General features: G+C 45.8%; 1 protein-coding gene and 1 pseudogene across 4 annotated transcripts in view; both read left to right on the top strand.

Annotated features, from left to right (window-relative positions):
- Nucleotides 1-1,470: 1,470 nt before the first annotated feature.
- FAM219A (family with sequence similarity 219 member A) overlaps nucleotides 1,471-26,725 on the top strand; it is a 52,466-nt gene continuing 27,211 nt past the window's right edge. For all 4 annotated transcript variants that reach the window (XM_044920463.1, XM_044920462.1, XM_044920461.1 and 1 more), the window contains exon 1: nucleotides 1,471-1,858. In XM_044920463.1, coding sequence (XP_044776398.1) covers nucleotides 1,799-1,858 — 60 coding nt within the window. In that variant the 5' untranslated portion in view covers nucleotides 1,471-1,798. The remainder of the gene's footprint in view (nucleotides 1,859-26,725) is intronic.
- LOC110581742 lies at nucleotides 24,543-25,638 on the top strand (annotated as a pseudogene).

The raw sequence follows: 26,725 nt of genomic DNA, 5'->3' as shown, positions 1-26,725 counted from the left end.
TGAGTGAGGAAAATTTAGAATAAATAAAAGAAGTCCTGCTTCACAGAGCCAGAAACTGCATATTAGTCCCAAGGTGATAACTCAAAAAGGGTTGGGAAAAAATGAATTCTTAAAGGACTGAGTGGCAACCACAGAGGGATCCTTGAGAAGCTGGGCCTTACCTCACCTTCCAGAGTGATGCTGGGGAGGAAAGTAGAACTCTGTACTTGGTGGGTGAAGGGGCTAACTCTTGGGTTTCCTGTGAGAAGGAATGACATCTGGCCAGGTGGCAACAAGGACCCAAAGTTCACATGGCTGAATGAGTCATAGGAGTGGCCCAGGAGCTCACAGCAGAGGGACACATGAGGCTCCAGAAATAGTCAGGGGCCAGTGTTTGGTGTGTGCAAGTGTGTGAGTAGGAGGTCAGGCAAGAATGGGCAAAAGGTCTCTCTCCTCTTCCTCTTTACCTGACCTCTGTCTCTTGACAAGTAGCCCAGCACAGAAAATCTAAGCCAAACTCCTGTATATAATCTGTTCTGTGTCTGCTGTACAATTCTCTTGCACTCCTTCTGTGGGCTCTCAAAGGCCTGTGTCCCCACCTAGCCCAGCACTGGGCATACAGCAAAGGGCTGGAAAGAGAATTTCTTTGGGACAAGAATGTGAGGGCAATGAGGGATGCATTAGTGGGAGTGAGGGTGGGGGGTAAGGAGGATAAGTTGGTCAGGAGAGTCTGTGGTATGAGTGGACAGAGGGAATGGAAAGGTGAGGGGACGACAAGTGGAAAGGGGACGGACGACAAGTGGAAATAGTGGGGCAGGGGCAGTGTGGGAGAGGAAGCTAGGATTAGAGGGGCAAAGGACAGGGTTAGAGGTCAGTGGGAACACAGGCCAGGGGTCACAGGGAAAGAGAAGGTTAAGGGTCAACAGGGAAAAGAAAATGAAGGATCAGTAGAAGTATGATCAGTGATCATTGGTGGCGAAGGTCAGAGGTCACTGGGAGAGAGCAGTCGGGATGTGTGTTTACCTGCCTACGAGGCGGCTGTTTCTGGGGCATCTTGGAAGAAGCAGGAAACACCTCAACACTTGGAACACCTACAAAATGCTCTCTTGCCTGAGGACAAGGAGTTTGTCCCCTCGATTACGCACAGGAAATCTGGATTCTTTTTCACTTCAATTCCCAGTCGCAGGGGTTCTTTGGGGACAGCCGTCGTTGTGGGTCCCCGCGCCCTTGCAGCATTGAATCTGCTCCTCCCTGACGCGGTTGCCCAGCAACCAACCGTTAGCCAAGGCGCAGGCGCCTCTGACGCCCCCTCCCGGCTCGAGGGAGAGGCGGGGCTGGGCGCGCGGGGAACCTCCGGCTCCACTAAGACCCGCCCCCTCAGGAATAATACGACCCTCGGCAGCTCGCAGTAGAACTCCGGCATGTGGGAGGGGCTGGGGCACCCAGGCACTGCCTCCTCATGAATAATGCAGGTTCAGGCGGTGTCCCGGACCCGGAAGTGGAGTTGCCGAGTCACCGCAGTGGCTGAGCTGCTGACAGGAGGCGGCGGCGGAGGAGGAGGCGAGGCAAGACCTGCGGCTTTGCCCGGCCACAGCCGCGGTAGCACTAAGGCAAGCCCACGGAGCCACGCCGGGCTCAGCCAGCCAGCGAACCTCCCGCCCCGAGCCCACCCCTCCATCTGCCCGGACGCTTGCCCGCCCGACTCGTCCCGGGCGGCCTAGTCTGCACCACCCACCCGACTCCTGGGGCCGCCGCCCCGCGCGGTCCCGTCGGCGTCCCTGGCCGCGCCCGGCCCCCGGCCTGCTCGCCCGCCGGCACCATGATGGAGGAGATCGACCGGTTCCAGGTGCCCACCGCGCACTCGGAGATGCAGCCGCTGGTGAGGGGGCGGGCGGCGGGCAGGCCAGGGCCGGGAGGGGGCGCTGCCCGAGGGGGAGGGAGGGAATCAGGCCTTGGTAACTGCGGAGGGGACGCCTTAGAATGGGTCAAAGGGAGCCTTGAAATCGCATCGCGGGGGGAGGGAGGACTTGCAGGACAAGAAAACCGTGGGGAAATACGCGGGGTGACAGCAAAGAGGCCTGTAAAGGCTCAGGGCACCGTCAGCAGAGACAGGCCAAGGGAGCTACGGGGAGGGCCGTCGGATGGAACGTTTGGGGCTCAATGGTGTACACTGCTAGTGGAGGCCCTTAGCTGGGAAAGGAAAGGAACTGTCATGGGGCACCGCCGCTGGCAGGCCCAGGGGGCTGGGATGAGAGGTGAGGAGCCGCTTAGCCTTAGAGGCCTGTGATGCCTCCTGTGGGCCAGGTGCAATTAGGCTAAAAGGGACTGGGAATAGGCTGGCAGAGGAGGAGGGGGGCCAGCCCTCCAGTTCTCTGGTTAGGGATGGGAACGCGGGGCCGGGACCAAGGTCCGGTGGGGGTAGGGGGTCGGTGCAAGACCCCTGAATTCCGTTCTTCTCCTGAGGAGAGCGCAGGCAGTCTTAGGCAGGGGGGTGCTAGAGCCGGAGTCGCGGAGGAGAGAGAGCAGCGGGGAGGTGGAGAAACAGGGGCGCGGATGAGAGAGCTCGGGAACCGACGGGAGAGGGGGCGGGGTCGCGCTGGGGCCGCCAGTGCCCACCCTTTCGGAAGAGCTCCCAGCATTCTCGGCCTCCGTGCATTGAGTCTTTTCTGGGCGCCCATCCTGCTGCCTGTCCGCGGTCCCGGAGTCTGGGAGGAATGATGTCATCGTTGCCGGCGCGGAGGGCATGGAAGGGGGAGGGCGAGGCAGGCGACCGAGGCCAGCCCTAGGGGAGACCATGCCCGATGGCCACCGCTCAGGGGGGTTACCTGACTGGCTTGTACGCCCGGCGGTGGGCAGCTGGGCGAGAGGCGTCGCCGAGGCCTAGCCAGCTGATATAAGGAGAGGGGGAAGGGAGGGAGTGCCCTGCTCTGTTCACTTTTCCATCTCCCTTCTCCTTGGAGCCCGAAGGGGAGCTGGAAGGAGACAGGGCAGGCCAGGAGCCTGAAGGTGTGGATGCACTATACTCTAAGCTCTGCTGGAGCAGAGCAGAGCTCTCCAAAGCTTGAAGATCTGGGGCTCCCTAAGGCTCCTCCTTCTATGTTAGATAGAGAGGTGAGGAATAGGTTCCACTCTTGGGCCTTTGGGCCCCTGGTTAAAGATGTGCTTTGTAGCTTCCTGAGCAAGTAACCTACCCATTACAGCAGACCAGACAGACCCTGGCAGGGACCGATGACCCACTCTAAGCCACACCTTTTGGGGGATGGTAGAGAGAATCACTAGGAGCCACCTATCAGGAGATAAGTGGCTTTTCCCCCTTTTTATGACTACTTAGTTCTAGAAGCCCAAACAGAGAAGCTTTACAGAAGTATACAATATGAAAGTGGGGAAAGAGATGCTGATGGACTTTTTTCCTAGACTGATGCCATCATTGGAATATTTGGCGGCCAGAAAATCCTGCTGAGAAGTCTGTCCCATGAACTGGAAGAACTTTAACTTTAACATTCCTTTCTGGATTATCTTTCCAGCCTGGTTTGTCAAACTAGATTGCCCTTCCAGTTCTTAGCATCTAATCAAGAATCAAAAGGGAGGGTGGATGAAGTAGGAGGAGGAGGTCCAAGTGAGTCAGGAGAAGAAAGCAATGAGTTAGTTCTTGCCTCCCATCTCAGGTTCCTAAGAAGGTAGGCAATAGTTGTCCAAGGAAAGGGGGGGGAGGAATGGGGTCACAAGGCCTTCTTAGTTGTCCTTCGTGCCTTTGTTATTGCCTGAAGTTCTCAATGATAGTTTGAGTGAATAGTGATCCCAGAAAACTCCTGAGGTGCTTCTGGTCTCTGTGACTCTAGAGTAGAAATGCTTATGCAAGAAGGGACTTATCAGAAAAGGCTTCTTCAGACCTTTTTCTCGAAGGCTAAAGGAGCCCTTCTCTGCAAGAGGATACTTTGTTGAGGTTGATGAGAGCCTTTTGGAAGCATCAATACAGTCATCCCTCCATTTGGGGGCATAGACATTGCCCCAGAGACCTCTGCCTCTTGAAGTCTGTTCCCAGGTTGAAGTCTAGAGGATCCCCGGAACTCCTTAAATGCTCTGTGTATTATTGAGACCAGCAGACCCCTGCATGGAGTTTCCGAAAGAGCCTTTTTTCAGGGCATAAGGAATCAAAATGGTATACCACTGAGGAGAAGGGCAAAGTGGCTCTTTAGAGGTATTTGGGTAGACCATAAAAACTAGGGTCCCAGGCTTGGACTCAACTGTGACCTATTTCATTTTTTTACCATTATTTATTGAGACCTCTAGGAAGTCTCTCCTCTTCTCGGGACTCAGTTTTCTCATTTATGAAACGAAGACAAACTATCTCTTTAAAATTTAAACAAGAGCTCCTCACTCTGTCTTCCAAGGACTATCATAGGGAGCTGGTATCACTGTTTTAGCTAATTCATTCACCAGATATTTATGTAGTGTCTGCTCTGTTCCAGATATTACACGAGGTACTGGGGACACAGTAGTTAGCAACACAGATAGAGTTTGGCAGAAGTTTATTGTTCATGCTCACTCCTTCAGTGTGGGCCCCTCTGAAGGCAGAGTGGGGGCTGTATCCTTTAGCCCTAATGGAAACAAGGCAATGCTGGTATCAGCATCTGGACCGAGCTGGACTGATGGAGGCCTGTCACAGGGACTCCATCATTAAAATAACCCTCCCTAGGGGGCGCCTGGGTGGCTCAGACGGTTAAGCGTCTGCCTTCGGCTCAGGTCATGATCCCAGAGTCCTGGGATCGAGTCCCGCATTGGGCTCCCTGCTCCTTGGGAGCCTGCTTCTCCCTCTGCTTCTCTCTCTCTCTCTCTCTTTGTCTCTCATGAATAAATAACTAAAATCTTAAAAAATAATAATAATAACCCTCCCTAGCCCATAGTGGTGGAAAGAATCCAGAGGCATTCTTTACTTGAAAAGCTCTTCTAGGGAAAGAAGATTTTTTTTTTTTTAATTTACTTGAAAGAGAACCTCAAGCTTGAAAAGGAAGCCTAAGGGAGTGGCAGGAGCTGGGAGAGAAGGCACAGCCGGCAGATCTGGGTGTTTCCAAGGTGCTAATTTAAGCATTAGTTCTCAGCTAGTGGGAGGAAGAGGAAGAGATCCCTGCCCTGTTGTTGCTGCTGCTGTTGCCACAGCTGCGTGGAGCCTCCTGTCTGGGATGGGAGTTTGCCTGAAAGGAGTGGCTTCCCTTCTTTTCCCATCCAATTATTTAATTGGCCCGGCTGCATCTCAGCAGCTGAACCAGGCCTGGGCCTATCACTGAGAGCTCCCCAGGGGCTCTTCCTGTCTCCTTATGAAAGGAATGAGAATTCCTCTTGGAGACCTAGTCCCCGTGCTCCACTCCTGCTGTGTTCATCTCCTAGACAATCCTGAGTGTTTCTAACCACTCAGATTTTCCCAAAGAAATTGCCAGCGATAGGCCTACCTTGTACTCAGTTCTGTGTCCAAGCCACACATGCACCTCACTGATCTAGGGAAGCTCCCAGATGTCCAAGTCTCTCTGTTGAGCAGTTGGATTGAATTTGGGCTGTTGCTTATGTGAGCAGCAGGGATAGGCTCTCTGGCCTTATTTGTCTGTTGGGCTGATTGGTGCAGCCTCACAGTCTATGTCTTCTCTTTGGCTGCAATTGGAGAGGAAGAGATTGCAAAAACAAAAACAAAACAAGAAACAAACAAACAAAAAACCCAAATGGAGCTTTTAAGGACTTAATTATGTCAGGTAAAAATCTTATCTCCTGTGCTCTCAGAGACCTAAGAGACCAGGAAAAAAAAAAAAAAAAGCATATGGCACCAGATGGGGTCTCTGTACGCCTGAAAGAAATGCTAGTCTGTCCTCTTTGAAACCGATATTATCCGTTAACTCATTTGTTTAATTCACGAGCATATGCTCATTTCCGGGTACTTTAAGGATAGAGACAAGTGAGATTTCTCTAGTAGGTGGCCAGGAAAAGGATGGGCTCAAACAGCTATAGGAAGCTTTTAGGTATATGTCAGGAAAGAATGGAAATCAATGGAGGGTGCTCCTGAGAAAAATAGTGCCCCTTGGGAGAAGATGAGGAATGCTGAAGTTTTGACCCTTTGACCACATGATTTTGGAAAGATGTCTCAGACTCCTCCTGCCTCTTGACAGTCAGAGATGGGGTTGGTCAAGACAGTAATTCAGTGAGTAGGCCATAGCAGCTCCTGAAAGTGGCAGAGAGAACATTGTAAAGATAGCAGGAGGCCACTGTGAAAAATTGACCTATGTGTATTCTGTGGTCTGGGAGCCTTTAGTTGCCTTCTTGTAGTCAGATGACTTTTCAGTTTAAGGGTAGATTCTCCTAGTGGTCCATGTGGCTTATGAACCAGTAGTATTTCTCAGGTTCTGGGAAGAGGCACATCTTTCTCTCCTTTCGTATATTGCAAAGCGAGGATCAGGTTTGCTCAGGTCTCCCCCTTCTCCTTTACTACTCCTCTCTTTAGTCAACAAACACGAAGAACCTACTTTCTGCCAGATGTTGCGCCGGGCTTGATAACACAGAACCTTGCTTGCTTCAGGGATATACACGGTCAAGATGGATTGAGGTACTGCAGGTAGTGAGCACCGCACGAAGTAAGAACCAGCTCAAGCAGGGCCAAAGGAAAATAGGAAGCGCTCTCATCAAGTGATCAGGGAAGGCTTCACAGAGGAAACACTGCTGACTGAACTGGTGCTTAGAAGAAGACTAGCAGCTTGGCAGACCAATAAGATGAGGTGAGGGCAAGCGTTCCAGCCAAAGAGCCTGGAGGAAGAAACAAAAGGGCGCATTTGAATGAATGAAGGGTTTAATTAAAGGAATAACATGATCAAATTTGAGTTTAGGACTATCACTCCAGGAGTGGATGAGAGATGGGAGAAGGTAAAATTGGAGGTTGGGAAACTAAAATGGAGGTGGTGCAGTACAAATCCAGGAAAGAGATGATGAAAGCCTACACTAAAGCAGCAAGAGAGGAGGGACTCATGTACAGATACTAATAAAGTGGAATAAGCAGGATATGGTACCTGTTTAGAGGTCTGGTGGAGAGGTAGGGAGTCAAGGATGACTCCCAGGTTTCCAGCATGGATATCTGGAAGGCAAGAGGCACCATCACCACCGTGGGAAATTGAGGGGAGGGAGTCTGTGTACCTCTTGGCTTCAGGGAGCTTCTCTCTGAGAAAGCTACTTCTTTTCCTTTGCTCTGCTGTTGAAACTGCATTCTTGGGGTTATGAGGGACTCAGGAGGACTGGAAAGCCAAGGACCAGAGTGATTCTGGCCCCAACAGCCTCAAAAAGGATACTGAGAAATGTGCTCACCTGCCAGTGAATATTTTTCCCCTGAAACCTGCTTTGGTGAATGCAAGTGAATTGGTGGCAGCAAGGAGCGATAGTGTTTTGTTGTTGTTGTTGTTGTTGTTGTTGTTTCCCAGCAGCACTTTGATGAAGGAAAAGTAAAATCCTTTGTTGGCTAAGAGAGTGTTTTATGTTGCAGTTTCTGGCCTGGCCTTCTACCTTTACCCTGGTTAAGCTTATAACAGTTTTCTCTCTAATTGGTTGAGCTGGGCTCTTGTACTGATTTCTTTTCTTTTTTTTTTCTTTAAAGATTTGATTCATTTATTTATTTGAGAGAGAAAGCGCACACGGAGGGAGGAGCAGAAGAAGCAGACTCTGTGCTGAGCCTGACACAGAGCTCTATCCCACAACCCCGAGATCACAATCGGAACCGAAATCAAGAGCCAGATGTTTAACTGACTGAGTCACCCAGGCGTCCCTCACTGATTTCTTTCAGAATAGATGTGTGAGTTACTGCTTCACCTTCAAGAGTCAGAATGGAAAAGGACACATACCTGCCTTCTCTGACACCAGCCTGGAAAGCTGCACTTAGGGAAAAAGCAGTTTCCAGGCTGCTATCTTCTAGGCAGGGTATGCCAAGGGAGCATGCTTCTGGAGTGAGATCGCTCAGAGGTGACTTGTTGCCTTAAAGGCTCCAAGTATAGTCTTTGTAGGTAGGTGCTTCAGTGGGTAGCTGAGTGTCGGGCTGAATCAGTTCCAGCCCCCAGCTGCCTGTTGCTTTTTATTGACTATCACTCGGAGTGTAAAGAAATGGAAAACAGAGGGGCGCCTGGGTGGCTCAATCAGTTAAGCGTCCAACTCTTGATTTCGGCTCAGGCCATGATCTCAGGGTCGGGAAATCGAGCCCTGTGTTGGGCTCTGTGCTCAGTGTGAAGTCTGCTGAGATTCTCAATCCCTCTTTCTCTGCCCCTGTATGTGCGCACACTCTCTCTCTCTCTCAAATAAGTAAGTAAATTTTTGAAAAAGAAATGGAAACCAGAGCCTTCTTAACTTAAACCTGATTCACCTCAGGGACTCACTCCCCTCCTTGAAAGGGCAGATGGAGCCTTGTGTCTAGGAAGGTTATAGGGGACTCAGCTTCTTGGGCTTAACTGTTTCATGCCTTCCAGTAGACCCTGGGAGAATGGGTGCAGGGAGGCCCAAAGGGGACAGGAAGAGGAGAATCAGGCTAACAGCAGATACCCAAAGATGCTGGCTGAAGAAAGCAAGAGGCGTGGCTAAGCAGGCTCTCAAGTCATTGTTTCCTAAGGAGACTCTAGTGGGAATGTGGCCATCTGGGCCAGAGAAAGGAAGGAAGGAAGGAGGCAGAGCTGGGACCAGCTTTGGATCCGGCTCTGCTCTGGAGTTCAGAAATTGGCACATGACCCAGAGGCTTCACTGTGGGGCAGCCAAGTGAACTCCTGGGCTCTAGAGAGGGACTCGAGAGGGGAAGTCCACTAGAAAGGAGGCCCAGGAGGTCTGGCCTGGGGGACTTGTAGACAGGAGCCAGTAGGAGTTCACTCTAGGTCTTAACCTTCTTAGGAGCCAGTTCAAGCGGATATGTATTTGCATGTTGTTATTCAGTGATGTCAAATTGAGGATTAGTTGGTTGTGGTTCTTGAGGGTCAATTTTAAGTTTCTGTGATGATGATGAGGTATGTGTGTGCATAAGATGGAACTAATGGCCACAAAGGGTGTTTGACCGTTCTAGCCCTGAGGAGTGTAACTATGACAAAAGGCCACGCCCAGGCAGAAATGGGCTCAGCTCCTGTGGTACCTAGCCTGGTTTTGCCCGTTTTCATCACCAGACTCTTGACTGTCATTACCAGAGTCTATCCCATCTATCTGTTTAAAACAATACCTGAAGGGGTACTTTAAGATTTATTGAATTAACTGCATCTAAATCATGGAGTGAGAACTATATGTACTTTACTATGTAGTTAAGTTAAACATAATTATGTACAAATTATAAATGATTTATAGTTCCCCATATTAATTTCCAGTTTTATCCTTATAAAGGAATTGGTGAAGCCCTGAGCCAAGGATGGCTTAGACCAGCATTTCCTTTGGTATAATCCTTAGAAACATTGATCCTTTGAGATACTTTATGGGGGACTAAAAATGATCTATAGACAAATTCACTACACACTCTATCCCATCACAATGTTTACTAGTGTTTTAAAGGCTCTGAGAAGTCCTGCAATAAAGAAACCTTTCCAGCTTTGTTTAACTCAGTGTTTTACAAGCTTGTGTAACTATGGGACCTTTTTCATGTTACATCTATTAACATCTTACAGAACCAGTGTGGTTTGTGGAATATTCTTTGGGAAACTCTGTCTTAGAAATTAGTCTCTCAGGGCATCCGGGTGGCTCAACTGGCTAAGTGTCTAACTCTTGGTTTCAGTTCAGGTCATGATCTCAGGGTCGTGAGATCAAGCCCCACATGGGGCTTCATGCTCAGTGCCCACTCTGCTTGAGATTCTTACCCTCTCCCTTCCCCTGCTCTCTCTCTCTCTCTCAAAAAAATACATAAAATCTTCAAAAAAAAAAAAAAAGAAATTAGTCTTTCTTCTGATTCAGTCTAGATTTATAGTCTTCCCAGTTCTTTTGAGCCTCTTTTATAATCCACACCATTTTGCTCCATGCTAGTCTGTAATGGGATGTTGTTGCTTTGTGTCAGGGTCCATTATTGCCATCAGCAGGAAGTTCTTAGTGAACTTTGGTCAATGCAAAAGCAAATACCTAGTGCCTAGTTTTTCTCATGATAATGTTAAAGGGGTTTTACTTCCTTTCAAGTCCCTCTACTAAATGTTGGTCTGGTGAAATCAGTATTTTGTACAAATTATGTACAAATTATAAATGATTTATAGCTCCCCATATTTTACCATTAACCTTTTTTTGACAGCTTCATTGAGATATTGAGATATAATTCATATACATACACTTTACCCATTTAGTACTTTACTTTGTGTGGCTGCTGCTTGCCTCAGTTCTGTTTCTCCTTTGTAGCTGTGGGCTGTGCTCTGCCCTTCTGTGTTCTGCTATGCAGGAGAGAATATAAAGATTATAGTCATCAGAAAGAAATCTCTCATCAGGAGGAATCCCATCTCAATTGGGATTTAAGCTGAAAAAAAAAAAAATGATTCCCTGATTGGGTAGGTGCCTCAGCACTTCCTTTGTAGTACCATTAAATGTGCCCCCTGGTCATAGCAGTTCAGGAGGAATTCCCACAAAATCATTTTACACTCCCTACTCTGTGGGCTATATAAAGCATGAATGATAAGCAGGTTTCGCCCCTTTATGCCAATGCCCATTGATCAGTAGTGGCTGCCTGGAGCTTGTGTTAAGGTGGATTCTGAGGCAGAGTCCTGGTTCAGTGAGAAAGAGTGATATAGTTGATTATCCATGTCTGCCATAGTCTTTAGCAGGGGAAACATTGTTCCTGCTTGCCATCCTGGCAGCCCTGAGCCCTGAGTCATCATAGTTATCCTAGGCAAAGAACACAGGAAAGAAGGAATCTTGGAGATGTTAGGCAGCTCAGCAATCTGTTTCACGGACGGGCTGGAGTCTTATAATATGGCTCTTTAAAAAATAAATGGAGAAAACGGATCTTTCCTGCCCTCATATTCAGCATGGATTTTTGAAGTATTGACTTCATATAAATTTAATAATCCTTTGGAAATAAGCCAGGCAAGAGGAAGTAACCTTGACTCTGCTGAGCGAGAATAAGAGGGGAAAAGAGGCAGATTGAGGAAGAGACCTCATAAGTACCGTATAAGTGGCTGGCCACACTTCAGATGAAACTATAGCCCCTTGACTAAAGGATTAAGGGGAAGGAATAGGCTACAAGAGGACACCCTTAAGCCAGCAGTTACTGGAGAAGAAAGGCCCTACTGTGGACTATACAGTCTTAGCATTCTTTTTCTCCCAGGCTAACCAAGCCCTGCATTTTCCTTCTACCATTTTCCCAGAGACTGGTTTCCAAATCTCCAGTTATCCTGGCTGCTGTAGTGGATTTTTTGAGTTTTTCACCCCTGGAACTAGACCTCTCCATGCAATCTGACTGGCGCAGATTACTGTGGGGCAGCCGCAATCCATAATATTGATAATTGCACTTCTATGATTATCAGTTGAGGTTTCATGATCATATTTAATAGCTGTACCTGTTGTTATATTGAACTCAAGAGACATCTGAAATAGGGCAAATTTTTGCCTTAGCAGTGTACAATCAAGGCAAGAACCTGGAATCACATCTTGGGCTAGGCTGGCTGCTAATACAGGTAAGGGTCCACTGGTGCTAGGGAAATGGTGGTTTCATATTGATTAGAAATTATGCCACATGTATGTAATTGATTCTTACTCTCAGAGAGGTAGCTGGCTGAATTCAGCAATATGGAATTTGAATCTAGGCGAGGCTATGTGATTGGGTAGGCTAGGGTAGATCTTCAGAGAGCTGGTATTTATGTGGACAGAAAACTTCATGTCAGTCTACTATGTGATGTAGCCATGAGCAGAGCTAATGTGCTCTTGAGCTGCATTCAGGTCCTAGGAGTTCAGGTCCTTGGAGGTGACAGGTCAGTGCTATCTGAAGTCCTGTGTTCTATGCTGATGCCATTATTCAAGAGGGGAAGTGGCTGGAATGAAGGAAGGAGTCAAAACCTCACCATGTGAGCACAGTTGGTAGAACTGAGGCTGTTCAGCCTGGGGGAAAAAATAGTTGCAGGGAAAGCACTTTAAGGTTTCAAATGCCTAAAGAACTGGAGTTAAGAAAGGAAAAACAGGCTTAATATTACCTGTGGCTTCACAGAGAGGAACCAGGGCCTTTGGGTTGGGAGTGTGAACATGCTTCTATCTCTGGGCTTCATTGCCTTCCGTTCCCTGTGGTACCAATTCTTAAACTGGGCCAGAGGCCAGGGCACTGGAATACATGTTGCTCTCTGCAAAATGCCACACTAAAGTAGGAGCTAGGAACAACACTCTAGCAATAAACGTGGCTCTATTGATGTGTGTGTAATATAAACATGCCTAAAAAATCCACTGTAGAATGAGTAGCAACTCTCCTACTTTTCTGTTAATAATGTGTTTGCTAATTTTTCCTATCTTTCAAGCCTATCACAAAAATGCCACCTTCTTCATGCACTTTTTTCTGTCCTCCAATTAGGTATAAACTCCCCATTCTACCTGTTCTGAGGTCCAAATACATTTTCTTTAGAATGTGAAGTTTATGGATGCAGTTATCCTTATTGTAAATTCCTTTCTAAGGTAGATGAAAAGATGTTTCCAAAGCACCTGAAGCACCTTGTGAAGTAGATTGGGAAAGTCATTTTTGCCCATTTTATAGATATGCAAGCAGAATCCCGGAAAGGTAAATAGGCTTGGCCTTAACGCAGCTGGAGGTTGGCATGGCCTAGACTAGAACACAGGTATCCTGACTCCCAGGCCCATGATATTCCCTTACAATTTGGGACCTGATTAAGTTCTTTTGCATCAACTTAAACTTCTACACTGGCTTTTGAGGCATCTACACTAAGCTTTGCCCCTCCCAGGTGGCCATATTTTCTACCATTCATGCCAACTTTCTTTCTAGTAGGTCAAGCCAGGCCCCTCACCTCCTCTTGTCTATTGGTATCTTGAGGCCTCCTCTCCTCCTTTTTGTTTTTTTAAAGTTTATTTAAGTAATCTCTCTACCCAACATGGGGCTCAAACTCATGATCCTGAGATCAAGGGTCACATGTTCTTTCAACTGAGCCAGCCAGGCACCCCAAGGCCTCCTCTCCTCTTAAGAATTCTCTCCGCCCTCCTCCTCTGCCTATCCCACTCCTGTCTATCCTTCAGAAGACCATATAAACTCCCTTTCTCCAGGAAGCCTTCCCTGACCATAATAGTAAGCTCTCAACCATCCCCAAAGCCTCTATAACCTCTAGCACATAACTTGATACATATGATATCCTAATTTGAGGGATCCACTTTGATGTGCTATGTTGTGAGTCTCATCACCCCAATGCCCCTTTTAACTCCTTGGCAAATAGTTCTGCCCCTAGAACTTATAGTCTGGCAAAAAAGAAACTTTCTGTCATGAAACAGAACTACAGAAGAAACAGAACTACTGCAGCTGGTTTCTTTAAAGATGAGTAAAAAAGGAGAGGATGTTGGGAAGTCCTCTAGATGGGACCAGTAGAGACCCAGAGGAGAATGAGTGGTTGGGAGTTAGTGAGTGGAATAGAAGGTACATGTGGGGAATTGTGGAAGATTCAAGGGAATACATGGATGGGGGCACTCATTCATTATTCACAAAATACCATTGTCAGGGGCACCTGGCTGGCTCAGTCAGTAGAGCATGTGACTCTTGATCTCAGGGTTGTAAGTTCAAGCCCCACATTGGGTATAGAGAGTACTTAAAAATAAATCTTTAGGGCGCCTGGGTGGCTCAGTCGGTTGAGCGACTGCCTTCGGCTCAGGTCATGATCCCGGGGTCCTGGGATCGAGTCCCGCGTCGGGCTCCCTGCTCTGCGGGTAGCCTGCTTCTCCCTCTCCCACTCCCCCTGCTTGTGTTCCCTCTCTCGCTGTGTCTCTCTCTGTCAAATAAATAAATAAAATCTTTAAAAAAAATAATAAATAAATAAATAAATCTTTAAAAAAAAAAAAAAACACATTGGGAATCTGCTATATGCAAGACATTGTACCAGACACAGGGAATAATATGATGAATAAAGCAAACATGGTCCCTGCCTTTATGAGCTGGCAGTCCAATGGGAGAGACAGACACTAAACAAATGAAGTGTGCTAACAAAATCACAATTACAAACCATGACAAGTGATGGAAAAGACAAGAACAAGGTAGCATGAGAGAGAATAATAATGCCTTACACATTAGATTGGGGATGTCAGGTAAGGCTCCAATGAGAAAGTAATGTTTAGGGCAGCTGGCTGGCTCCATCAGTAGAGCACGTAACTCTTGATCTTGGGTTTTAAGTTTGAGCTCCACATTGGGTGTAGAGATTGCTTAAAAATAAAATCTTTAGGGGCGCCTGGATGGCTCAGTTGGTTGAGAGTCTGCCTGCAGCTCAGGTCATGATCCTGGGGTCCTGGGATCGAGCCCTGCGTCGGGCTCCCTGCTCAGTGGGGAGCCTGCTTCTCCCTCTTCCTCTGCCACCCCCCCACCCCCCACTTGTGCTCTCTGGCTCTCTCTGTCAAATAAATAAATAAAATCTTTTTTTAAAAAAAATAAAATAAAATCTTTTTAAAAAAGTAATGTTTAGCTCAGACCATAGAATGAGAAGGACCTTGAATGCCCTGACATTGAGTGACTTGCTTCATGTTCCCCAGTGGGGTGGGGGCTCCCAGAATTGGTAGTCTGAATCCCTTACAAACTGACCTTTCTTCCTCCTCTCCCTTTGCAGCATTAGGTAAGTTTTCAGGAGGGAAGGACATAGGAGAACATAGGAAGGCTGGTCCAGCTTCTCTCCCATAGGTAGCATAACCGGTGACTGTGCTACCAGCTTTGTTGGGAGGCTGGAGAAGCTATTAATAGAGTTGTGATGTGTAATATTTAGTGAGCACTTTGACTCTCCTGAAGAAGAGCTCCTACCTGAGTCTTCCAACATTGTATGACTTGCACACATCCTCCTGGAGATGGAAAAAAATATCTGGAGCTCTTGAAGGGAAGAGAGTGCCAGCCTGGATGTCTTGTTCTTTGTGTATCAGGCATGGGGTTCACATTCTTCTTACCAGAAAAGCCAAATGCTACAAGCTGTTCTGTCCAGGGGCTGGCCTGCCTCTAGTGGGAAGGCCAGTAGCCACATTGGCATGTAGATTGCAACAGCTAGTAAGAAGAGCCTCTATTGGACCTCTTGCAAATCCCAAAGGTGTTTCCTAAGGATTTCAGCTTCCAGAAAGTCCTCTCTGCCTTCATCTGTCCTGCTGCTTCCAGCCTTGGCTCAGAGGATATCATAAGCTCAGAGAGAGGCCAAGTGGGGATAATGATGTGGGGAGATAGTGGTGGTGGTTAGTGGTTTGGGGAAGAGGAGGGAGAATTATGTGGAGTCAAGGAAGGAGACTAAGTGGGGAGGTGATAGTCAAGGTAGCAAACAGTGGCACCAAAGGGAACCGGTCAGGAGCCATCTATCAGCCTCCCTATCCACTTCCTGATGGAACCTCATGTTTCAGATTCTTTATTTGCCAAGGGACTGAACTACAGCAGTGAGGCAGTCTCAGGGAACTCCCATGAGAGGAATTGGCTTGAGTATCCTTGAGGGGCTATGGAGATCAGGGTGCACTAGTGAGGGGCACTGGTCTCAGGGCAGGAGCTGTGCACAACAGTGGTAGGAAGTTGGCTGGGTACATTCTAGTTCTACCAACCACTTTTAGCCAAGCTCCTAAACTCTTTCAGGCTATTTATAAAACAAATAAGATCATGTACATGAGAATGAACTGCAAATTACTGTATCATTTCTGATCTAAGGGTTGATGGTGATTAAGGGGTTGGTGTTTTCCATTTTTTGTCTATGGTTCCCAAGGGAGCTTTTACAGGAGAGGGTGGAAAGATGGCTTATTCTTCTCATCATCAAATGAGAAGAGTACCTGGCCTCCTTTACAGGGCCATGATAAGACTAGGCTAGAAATGACTCAGGCTAGAGTGCTCTGTGCTTCCACTGATTCCCAAAGGGGTTCCATTGACTAGAGGAGTCCTGCCTCTGCCCCTCCCTGTCATGACTGCTGTAGAGTTCTTTTGGCAGAGTGGGGCCTTCCTGGAAAGCCCCAGTACTGATGCTGGTGGAGGGTGTTCTGCTGCTGTTTCAGCTCCTATAGGCCAACGCTCAGGGCTCAAGAAACATTTGAAAAGGTCCATGTTGCTACTACTCTCCCAGTGGGGACTGGAGAAGGTAGTTTCTAGTCTGCAGACCTTCAAATTTTAAAAATATTCTGTTATGGAAAATTTTAAGCATATACAAAGTAGAGGAAAAAGTAAAATGAACTCCCTTGTACTCACCCAACTACAACAGTGATCAACCCAGAGCTGATCTTGTTTCACCTATACCCCACCCACTGGATTATTTTGAATAATTGTTTCATTTATAATCCTCTCTGTCTCTTGTATTTCTGCCAACCAGTTCTGCAAACTGGTAATTATATCTCAAGGTTTGATTAGATTCAGATTCAACTTTTTTGTGAAGAATACTTCTGAGGTGTGCTGAGTACTTCCTGTTGCATCATATCAGGAAGGAGGCACAGGACACATGGTTATCCTGCCTTTTGTGAAATTCAGATTAATTAGTGGTGTAGTTAGCCTCATGTCTCCATCACACACATTCCCTTCAGCCTTTCACCTAATGTTTTGAGCAGCCATTGCTGGTCAGCCTCAGTCCATTATTTAATCAGGACTTTCCTGTACATTTGCATAGCAAAGAATCCCTGTCATTTGTCTGCCTGCACCGCCCCCCGCCCCCCAAACAGGTATTACAGATATCCCTAGGCCTTTCTCCTTTAGGCCCACTTTTTCTAACACTGCCCTTATCCTATACCATCATTTCCTTCCTTATCAGCCCAAGATGGCCTTAGGATATCTGCAGACCAGGCACTCACCCCCACCTTCACTGCAGACCTTTGTTTCTCTGAGGGGAAGGTCCTTACTTGGAGTCTGTTCTCTCCCATGAAGCTTCTGGGTCTGCTCTTTGAATTGTTAGGCCCATGCTTGACCATGCTAGAGAGTGAAGGCAGGTCAAGTATTTTCCTCCTCTGGGAGAGAATTCAGCAGGGGCTGGGTTTATTTTACCTTCCCAGGGATTTCTAAGCAGCCTTCTTCTATGCTGAAGACGGTCTTTCTCACTTGTTTCCTGAGCTTCCTGCCCCAGCCTGGGCCCTGGCAGGGACCCAGGCCTGATTTCCTGTTTAGCTGGGCTGTGGGTTGGGAGAGGTTGGAGGAGGGGTGGGGCAGGCAGCTCTAGCACTCTTAGGCCCTTTTCTCTTTCCAGCCAAGTTAAAAAATCTATGAGAGCCAGAACAGAGCTATCACCTTCTGGTACTTTAGCATTCCTGTGCTGTTTAGGATCTCCACTCTTAGTTTCTCTCCTTACAAAGGAAAGATTGTGGAGACTGTCCTCTCTGCGCGTGTGCCCCCAACAAACATACTGCATGTACTATGGGTGCTGTGAGCCAGCTAACCAGAAAGGCACACAGAGGTTGAGAGCTGCTTCTTGCAAAGCTGGACCCACCCCTGCCCACAGGAGTGCTGTACCTCTACCACACCATCTTAATAGCTACTAATCCCTTAGTCACCATGTGCAATGCAGTCTCCACTGCAATCTGTTGGGGCCGGAAGTCTGAGATGTGGAGGCTGGCTAGGGACCTGGCCATGCAACAGTCAGAAAACATTAGGAGTTCCACAGTGACAGCCTATCACCAGTAGAGGATTTCTGATGAGAGTCTCACAGCCCTGAATGCCCCACTCACATTCCTCTTTATGCCTAGTTCTTCCTTGGGCAATGGGGATTCACAGGGCCTCATTCTGTTTTGAGAAGAGACCTGTTGCAGATTACTTTTTTGCTCCCTTCTCCTGGGTGGCCACAGCAGGAACTGTGTGAAGCCCTTATCCCTTTATCCCCCATGAAAGGAAATATCAGAGGAAAGTGTTGCCAAGTAGTAGGGGTGCCCAGTGCAGCCCCTGACATTTCAACAGCTTCCCCCTTGCTCTTATTATAAAGCCTCAAATCCTTAACATGGCCTGCAAAGCCTTTTGTGATCTGGCTCCTGCCTTCTTCCCCATCTCTCCTCAAACCACATTCATCACTGCACCCAACCTTACTGGCCTTTCCTCTATTTCTCTGATGTCCCAGGGTCCATTCTGTTTTAGTGCCTTTGCACATGTTCTTCCTTCTGCCTAGAATGCTTTCCCTCTACCTTCTACCTTTTTTGGGTTGACTCTTACTCATCCTTCAGATCTTAGTTCAGCTATAATTTCATCACAGAGGGTTTCCTTCAAACTCTAGACTTTGTCAATGGCCTTCTCCTTATTGCACTTTTTACATTTATAATTTCACATATGTTTGTGTGATTATTCTATTCATATGGGTCCTTCTGAAGGCCACATTTCATGAAGGCAGAGATCATATCTATTTTTACTTCCTATTATGTCTCCTGTGCCTTGTAAGGTGCCCTACACACGGTAAACATTCACTAGATATCTATTGAATGAATGAATGAATGAATTCAATCTTACCTCCTTTACTTAGTTATTCCATGTCATATCTGACTATCATATTCAACTATACACCCTGTGATGTGTGCCCTACTGTTTATGGGCACTTACTGTGTGTTTGCCACCAGACACACATTTCATTTAATCCTTTCAATGATATGAAGAAGGTATACTCTTAATCTACAAAGAAGGCAAGTGAAACCCAAGGTCACACAGCTAATAGCAAAGCCCGGATTCAAACCCACTTGTGAAGGCAAAGCCTATGCTCTTAAGCATAACACTACACTGCCCCCTTTTGGCAGTTTGGAGAGTTGTCACGGGGCTTTTTCTGTCACTGGGTCCTGGTTAATTTCAACCCCAAATCAGTACTTTTTGGAACTTAAAGTCCTAAGAAGCCATGATCCAGTTCCAGCCCTTCTGCTTTTAGGCCAGACTGTGGAAGTACACAGGGAAGGGAATTCAACCTGGATTCCCCAGTGTCCCAGGACACAGGTGTCTCGGGGTCTGTCTCCCATCTGTTTTTCATAGGCCCTTTGTAGCCTCCAGGGCTTAATGCAGTGTCCTATTTTAAAGAACAGAAAGGCCAGCTGTTGAAATGGCCCAATCGACAGTGTTCTGGGGAATAAACATGGCCTGATTAAGATTCTAGGAAAGATCATTGAGAGGGGGAGAGTTTGTCTCTTTGTGATTTAGTCACTAAAGATAGAGCTCTGGAAATTGGCTTCAAGGCTTTCCTAGGAAACTGAGACTCAGGAAGAGGGCAATATCTCTTGCTGTTGATTAGAAAAACTTAAGTTAGTCAATATCCCCAACTCCTTTTTAGTGGCTAGGGAATTTGGGACTGATGAATACTGTAGACTAGATGGAAACAAAGTAAACGAGGAGAGAGCAGCATAAAACAAAACAGAACAAAACCCAGCTACCATTTGTCATATGTGTCAGGCATGCTGTGAACCATTTTACATACATAATTTCATTTAATTCTAACACTGGCCCTGTAAAGTGGGTAATATTACATCCCTAGAAAGGAAAGGAATGTTAAGAAAGGTAATTCGCCAAAGGTCATACAATTAGCTGTCCTTAGATCTAATCTAGGTCTTTCTGACTTCAAACTTTGTGCACCCTGTTGCTGAGAGTATACATTGTCACAGGCTCTCCGGAAAAACAGCTGGTGATATAATGTGTGCATGCCCATTGACCCCTCAGCAATTCTACCTCCAGGAATTTATTTTTTATTTTTTATTTTTTTTTAAAGATTTTATTTATTTATTTGAGAGAGAGAGAATGAGAGACAGCACGAGAGGGAAGAGGGCAGAGGGAGAAGCAGACCCCCTGCCGAGCAGGGAGCCCGATGCGGGACTCGATCCCGGGACTCCAGGATCATGACCTGAGCCGAAGGCAGTCGCTTAACCAACTGAGCCACCCAGGCGCCTGCTCCAGGAATTTATTAAACTAAAGAAATAGACAAGTGTATAAAGACTTTTTTTTACAAGATATTATAGTAGCTATAAATAAATAAATAGTAACAATATTATAACATAATAGTTGTAATAGATGCAACATTATGATGGTGGGGGAGGAGAAAAAGAAAAGAAACAACATGAATCTCCATCAGTGGGGACTGATTAAATAAATCATGATACATCCATAACACAACATACCTATAGGCAGCCTTTTATTTTTATATTTTTTAAAGATTTATTTATTTATTTGAGAGAGAGAGTGCACAAGCGTACGAGTGGGGAGAGGGAAAGAAGCCCCTGCAGGGCTCTGTCTCAAGACCCTGAGATCATGACCTGAGCCGAAACCAAGAGTTGGATGCTTAACTGACTGAGCCACCCAGGGGCTCCTCGGTAGCCTTTTAAAAGGAGGAGGAGATAAAATCTAATATAAGATCTAGCATGGAAAGATGTTCAAGATATGTATCTTTTTTTATTGTGGTAAAATGCATTTAACATAAGAGTTACTATTTTCATATATCATTTAGAATATGGATGATATGATTCATCTATGCCTACCCAAGAGATATAGCTTTTACCTCATAATTCCCATATTTTTCAATCAGGTATGCACATCGACAAGTTGTTGAGATGAATTGGCTATGGAAATGCTGCCAGATCCCTGGGTGCCCCCTATCTGGCCAGCCTTGTTCCTGCTGGGCACCCCAAGCTTTGAAGTGGACTGGTGGCCACACTTGACTCAGTTCTTCTCGCTTCATCTCAAGTTCTGCAGAGCCCTGTAGCTTTGGGGAGGCAGAACATTTCTTTGAAAACAGAATGCCATCACACCGATCAGATATGTTTCTGTTTCTTATTTCCTTTTTAGAGCTCTCCCACAGTCTCACTTTCACCATAAAAGAGAAGCAAGGGAACAAAATGATTCTCACATTCCCCAAGGTAAAACCATGATCACTGATGTGTCAACATTCTGAGTTGTTCTCTTTGGCTTCTGGCCTTCCTCCCATTAGTGTTGCTGCTCATTGTGGTTTTCGGTATGGTGTTTTTATGAGGTAAAGTAGAAAGGGGTCAGGACACTTGGGACCTAGCCCTGGCTAGGGGACTTTAAGGGAGCTGATTAGCTCTACCGGATTTCAGGGTTTTTTCCTCTGTAAAATTAGGGTAAAGAATAGATGCTGGATTTTTAGAGCAGTGAAAATATTCTGTATGATACCATAATGATGGATACATGTCATTTTACATTTGTCCAAGCCCATAGAATGTACAACACCAAGAGTGAACCATAATGGAAACTGTGGTCTTTGGGTGATTATGATGTATTACTGTAGGTTCATCAGTCGTAACAGATGTACTACATGGTGGAAGATGTTGGTAATGGGGGAGGCTATGTATATGTGGGAACAGGGGTACATGGGAACTCTCTGTACCTTCCCCCTCAATTTTGCTCTAAACCTAAAACTGTTCTTCAAAAAACAAAAAAGCCTTTATTTTTAAAAGAGATGCTATTTCTATCTCTTAGGATTGTCAGAGATTTAATGAGATAATAAGGAAAAAGCTTTGAAAGCATAAGTTGGAGTGCAAACATAAAGATCTATATTTTTCTGGACTTAACCTTTTCTGACTTGCATTATAAACTCTTAATTCAAGAAGCATGTCTCTAAATCTGTTTGCTGTGATGTAACAACTTAATAGAGTGATAGGAAAGATACAGAGCAATCCGGAAAAGCCACTACATTCTTAAAATCAACCTGAGCGGGGTGCCTGGATGGCTCAGTCAGTTGAGTGTCTGACTTGGGCTGGGGTCATGATCTCGGCTGGGGTCATGATCTCGGGGTCCTGGGATCAAGCCCCAAGCCAGGCTCCCCGCTCAATGGGGAGTCTGCTTGTCCCTCTTCTCCCTCTGCACCTCCCCCTGTTCATGCTCTCTGTGTCTCTTTCTCAAGTAAGTAAATAAAATCTTAAAACAAAACGAAAAACAGCCTGAGAAAGGCAGAGGAGAGTCAGAGACTCATTCTATTTTAACCATTTGGTATTGTTTTAATTATCCCCATTTAACATACATTACTTTTGTAAGTTAAAGAAATTAATAAAGATCTTTTAATGGCTTAAAATGATAGAGCTAGAGATAGAAATTGGAAGTCATCTGCACATAGAGCTAACAGCTGGGGCAAAGAGAACAAAGGATTTATAAAGATGAACAATTGGAGAAGCAGCCAGATTGTCAAATTGGGCCATGTTGTTAAAACTATTGAATGCCAGGTCAAGGAGTTTTTAAGTGGTAAGAGCCACTGAAGGGTCTTGGACAAGGGAATGATGTAATGAGAGCACTGTTTAATTCCCAGAAGGGTAATTTAAGAGTAATGTGTAGGATGAGTTGAAGGAAGAAGAAACAGGTTGGGGAGAAGAGTGGGTTACCACTGCAGATCCTGAAGTAAGTTGATAAGGATCTGAAGCAGGATGTTGGTTTAGAGAATATTAAAAAAAGGAAACGAAAATGTTACTGTAGGTTCATGATTAGCTTGCCAGGGGATAAGGAGGAAAAAGAGGTGGATTAAAATGACCCCCTAGGCACATCAAAAGGAGATAGGAGCCAACTTGAAAAAGGTTCCAGTGGCCAAAGCTGGAACAATTTGAACAACAAAATAAATAATGGTAGTATTGGATTACAACCCCCAAAATAAAATAAATGTATATTAATCCATACTGGTATAAATAAATGGTTGAATAAATAAATAAACGAAGGAGAAAGAACAAATCTTCAAGAATTATATTTATGTATTAAGAAGTTTACTAAAATTTATTTAAAAGTGGTTTTTTTTTGTAGAAAGAATGAAATTTAAAAATTATCTTTAGAACATCATAGTAATAATTGTTGCTGGCAGGATCCACTGATTGCTAAAACTAGTGGGTGAAACTTTAAGGAGAAATAAGAATTTGCACAGCCTATAAGAACCTCTACCAAAATATGTATGAATTACTGTGGTAGTTTTAACATATGTCCACAAATTCTTTCATACTCCTCCTCTAGAAAGTGGAACTTAATTCTCCTCCCTTGAGTGTGGCCTGGACTTAGTGACTTGCTTCTGACTAATGGAATATGGTTAAAATAAGAGAAAAATAGTAACTGTAGTGGAGAAACTTGGTAAACACCGCCCTAAATGATTAAAATTAGTATCACCAACAATAAGTCATATACCCCCTGATATGCTGTGGTACGAAGGACAAATCACCTATGTGGTATTCTTCCCAAAAATCTAACCTCGGTCTAATCATGAGAAAACAAGGCAAATCAAAATTGCAGGAATGTTTTAGAAAATACCTGACCCGAGGCGCCTGGGTGGCTCAGTCGTTAAGCGTCTGCCTTCAGCTCAGGTCTTGATCCCAGGTCCTGGGATCAAGCCCCGCATCGGGCTCCCTGCTTGGTGGGAAGCCTGCTTCTCCTTCTCCCACTCCCCCTGCTTGTGTTCCCTCTCTCGCTATGTCTCTCTCTGTCAAATAAATAAATAAAATCTTAAAAAAAAGAAAAGAAAATACCTGACCAGTACTCCTAAAAAGTCAAAGTCATGAAAGTCAAGAAAAGAGGAAGAAACTAAGGAGACCATGGAGACGTATCAATGAAATGCAATATGGAACAGAAAAAGGGATATTAATGAGAAAAACTGGAGAAATTTGCATAAAGTCTACAGTTTAGTGAATAGTATTTATTTGTTCAATGTAGAATGATCAATGTACCATGGTTATTTAAGATGCTAACATTAGGGGAAGCTGGGTGAAGAGTATACAAGGATTCTCTGTACTGTCTTTGTAATTCTTCTATAAATATAAGACTGTTTCCAAATAATAAGTTTTTTAAATGACGCTTTATGTTTTGAGTTTATTTAACTGGGAAAGTGGTTTGTGTCATTAACAAGATAAGGGTAGTCAACAGGAAGAACTAGACTGGGGGATGACATCAGTGAAAGTAGTAGATAGGGACGCCTGGGTGGCTCAGTCAGTTAAGCCTCTGCCTTCAGCTCAGGTCATGATCCCAGGGTCCTGGGATCAAGCCCCGCATCGGGCTCCCTGCTCAGAGGGGAACCTGCTTCTCCCTCTGCCTGCTGCTCCCCCTGCTTGTGCTCTCTCTCTGAAAAATAAATAAATAAAATCTTAAAAAAAGTAGTAGGCAGTTGGAAATGTGGGTCTGGAGCTTAAGAGGTCAGAGCTAGAGATATAGATTTGGGGGTAAAACCGAGAGAGATATTATTTGAGAGAATACGTTTATAATATAATATTATATTTCCATATGCCAAGAGAGAGCATGTGGAAAGAGAGCCAGTGACCACACTAAGGAGAGGCTCTATGTCTAGAGTATAAGAGGAAGAACAGTAGGGAGGGTAGTCAGAACAGATAGGGATAGGATGTTTTTATAAAAGCCAAGGGAAAATAGAACTTCCAGAAAGATCTGATCAGCACTGTCTAATGATACTGAAAGGTAATGGACGATCACCTGAGAGAAAAGACCATTGGATTTTATTTAGGAGCCCAGTGCTGACCTCAAAGAGAACAGGGTTAGTAGAGCAGGCATGGAGAGGTGGGATGGTAGGCATAGGAATCAAATGGCCAGGACGTAGACAGTGAGGAAGCAGCCTTGCCCAAACCAGGCAAAGGGACTTGTGGGTGCCAAGAGGGAAGGAGCCCCTGGAGGAGAGTGGGACACTCCTGGGCAGAGAGGCAGAAAGTTCTGGCCAGAGCAAGTAGGCCAAAATGCTGGGGCCCAAAGTTCAAGAAGAGGAGAGAACCTTGACCAAAAAGAAGCCGCTGCCATTTCCTGACTGCAGAACTCAGGCTGAAAGCTAAAGCCCTGGATCAAGAACTGCTTTTTTTCCTTTCTGAGCTAGGAGGCCATTTTATTTCCCAAGTCCCAGCTTAACATCACTGTGGCCTGGAAAGTTAGGCCAGATAGAAGATGAAATAAACTGAACTTATTCATCCTCTCTTCAGCTTTTCTCTGAGATGGAGAATAGTCTGGTTTTAGAATTAGGCACCAAGCAGTATTAGAGTGATTTCGGGGGGGGGGGTGTCATGTGTAACAAAAGCTACCCTTTATTGACTGCTTACCATGCATCAAGGACTGTAGTAAGCACTTCATATACATTATCCTATTTAATCCTCCCAGCAATCTTTTGAGATGGGTACTATTATTTTCCTTATGTTAAAGACGAAAAACAGGGTGGGAAAGCTGAGCACTGAGACCTAGAACTAAAGCGGGGAGACTAAAAAAGTGCAGACTACCGAGGCACTACTCATTGTTCCAGCTCTGATCTGCTGTTGTACTAGGGATCCAATCAGGTGTGTGTCTGCCTCCTTCCTGGGAAGACCAGAGGTCCCGTCTAAATAGCCATCTACAGCAGCTCCCTACTCCAGGTGGCCAGATGGGAGTTCCAGATCACTGTGGTCTCCATTGACACAGTGGCCAACTGGTGCTGGGGCCACTACAGTTGGTGAGACTGGTTCAGGGGCTTTGGAATAGTGTTTGGTAGCTTTATCCTTGGCTATGCCAGAAACCCATCGCTCAAGCAGCAGCTCTTCTCCTCCTATGCTATTCTGGGCTTTGCCCTGTCTGAGGCCTTGGGGCTCTTCTGTTTGTTGGTCACTTTCCTTATCTTTTTCACTATGTAGGCTCTGTGAGGGTCCCCTACCCATCCCTGCTGCTTCAATTCCAGGCCATGCTAGGGTGAACTAAGCTTTACCATTAAACACAGTATTTCTCTAAACCTCCCCCCCCCACACACACCAAGAAAATTATGAAAACCAGATCCAGTGAGGTCAGAAATTTGATCACGATCACACAGAAAAGTAAATGGCAGAGGTAGAACTTACTGTAAGATTGATACTTTTAATCACTGCACTATACTGCCTCTTACCACACCTGTAGCACACACACACACACACACACACAAGGGCCCAGGCTGTGTGCCAAGAATTTAACATGAGCTATAGCTCTGGATGGTAGGATTAAGGGTGATTTTTTCTTCTTCTTTTGTGCTTATCTGGACTTTTTTTTTTAAAGATTTTATTTATTTATTTGACAGACAGAGAGAGAAAGCACAAATAGGCAGAGCGTCAGGCAGAGGGAGAGGGAGAAGCAGGCTCCTGACTGAGCAGGGAGCCCGACATGGGGCTCAATCCCAGGACCCTGGGATCATGACCTGAGCTGAAGGCAGCTGCTTAACCAACTGAGCCACCAAGGCTCCCCATGTGCTTATCTGGACTTTTTGCAGTGACAATGTATTCCTCTTGAATTCAGAAAAAAGCAGTATTTTATTTATTTAAGTTTTAAGTTTTGGTACTCTTTGCCAGACTTCTGTAATATCCATGGTGAGAACAAAGCAGGTACATTATGCTCAGGTGCAGACAAAGGAGACTATGCCTTCTTTGTAGCAATACAGACTCTGCAGTGACAGAGCAGAAAATCTGGCATGTGTGTATGTGCATGTGTGTGTGTGTCTGTGTGTGTGTGTACTTACACATGTGTGCAGCAGCCACTGAGGTGAGGGGAGGAGTGACTGATCTGTCTGAGGATGTGCAACATGGAGACCTCTTTCCCTTCCCTATGACCAACCACCTTGTCCCTGAGCCAGGCCCATTTAGTCTTGAGCTTCCGGAGGGACTAGGAGATACTTTTTCACATACACCAAAATCCTCCACCTCAACCTCATCCATTGTTGAAAACCTGGCCAGGGAGCCAGGCTGCTGGCATGAAGCC

The sequence above is a fragment of the Neomonachus schauinslandi genome, chromosome 13, assembly GCF_002201575.2.
Source record: "Neomonachus schauinslandi chromosome 13, ASM220157v2, whole genome shotgun sequence".
Lineage (NCBI taxonomy): Eukaryota > Metazoa > Chordata > Mammalia > Carnivora > Phocidae > Neomonachus > Neomonachus schauinslandi.
Note: the sequence above shows the minus strand (reverse complement) of the source record. Positions and strands in the feature narration are given on the sequence as shown.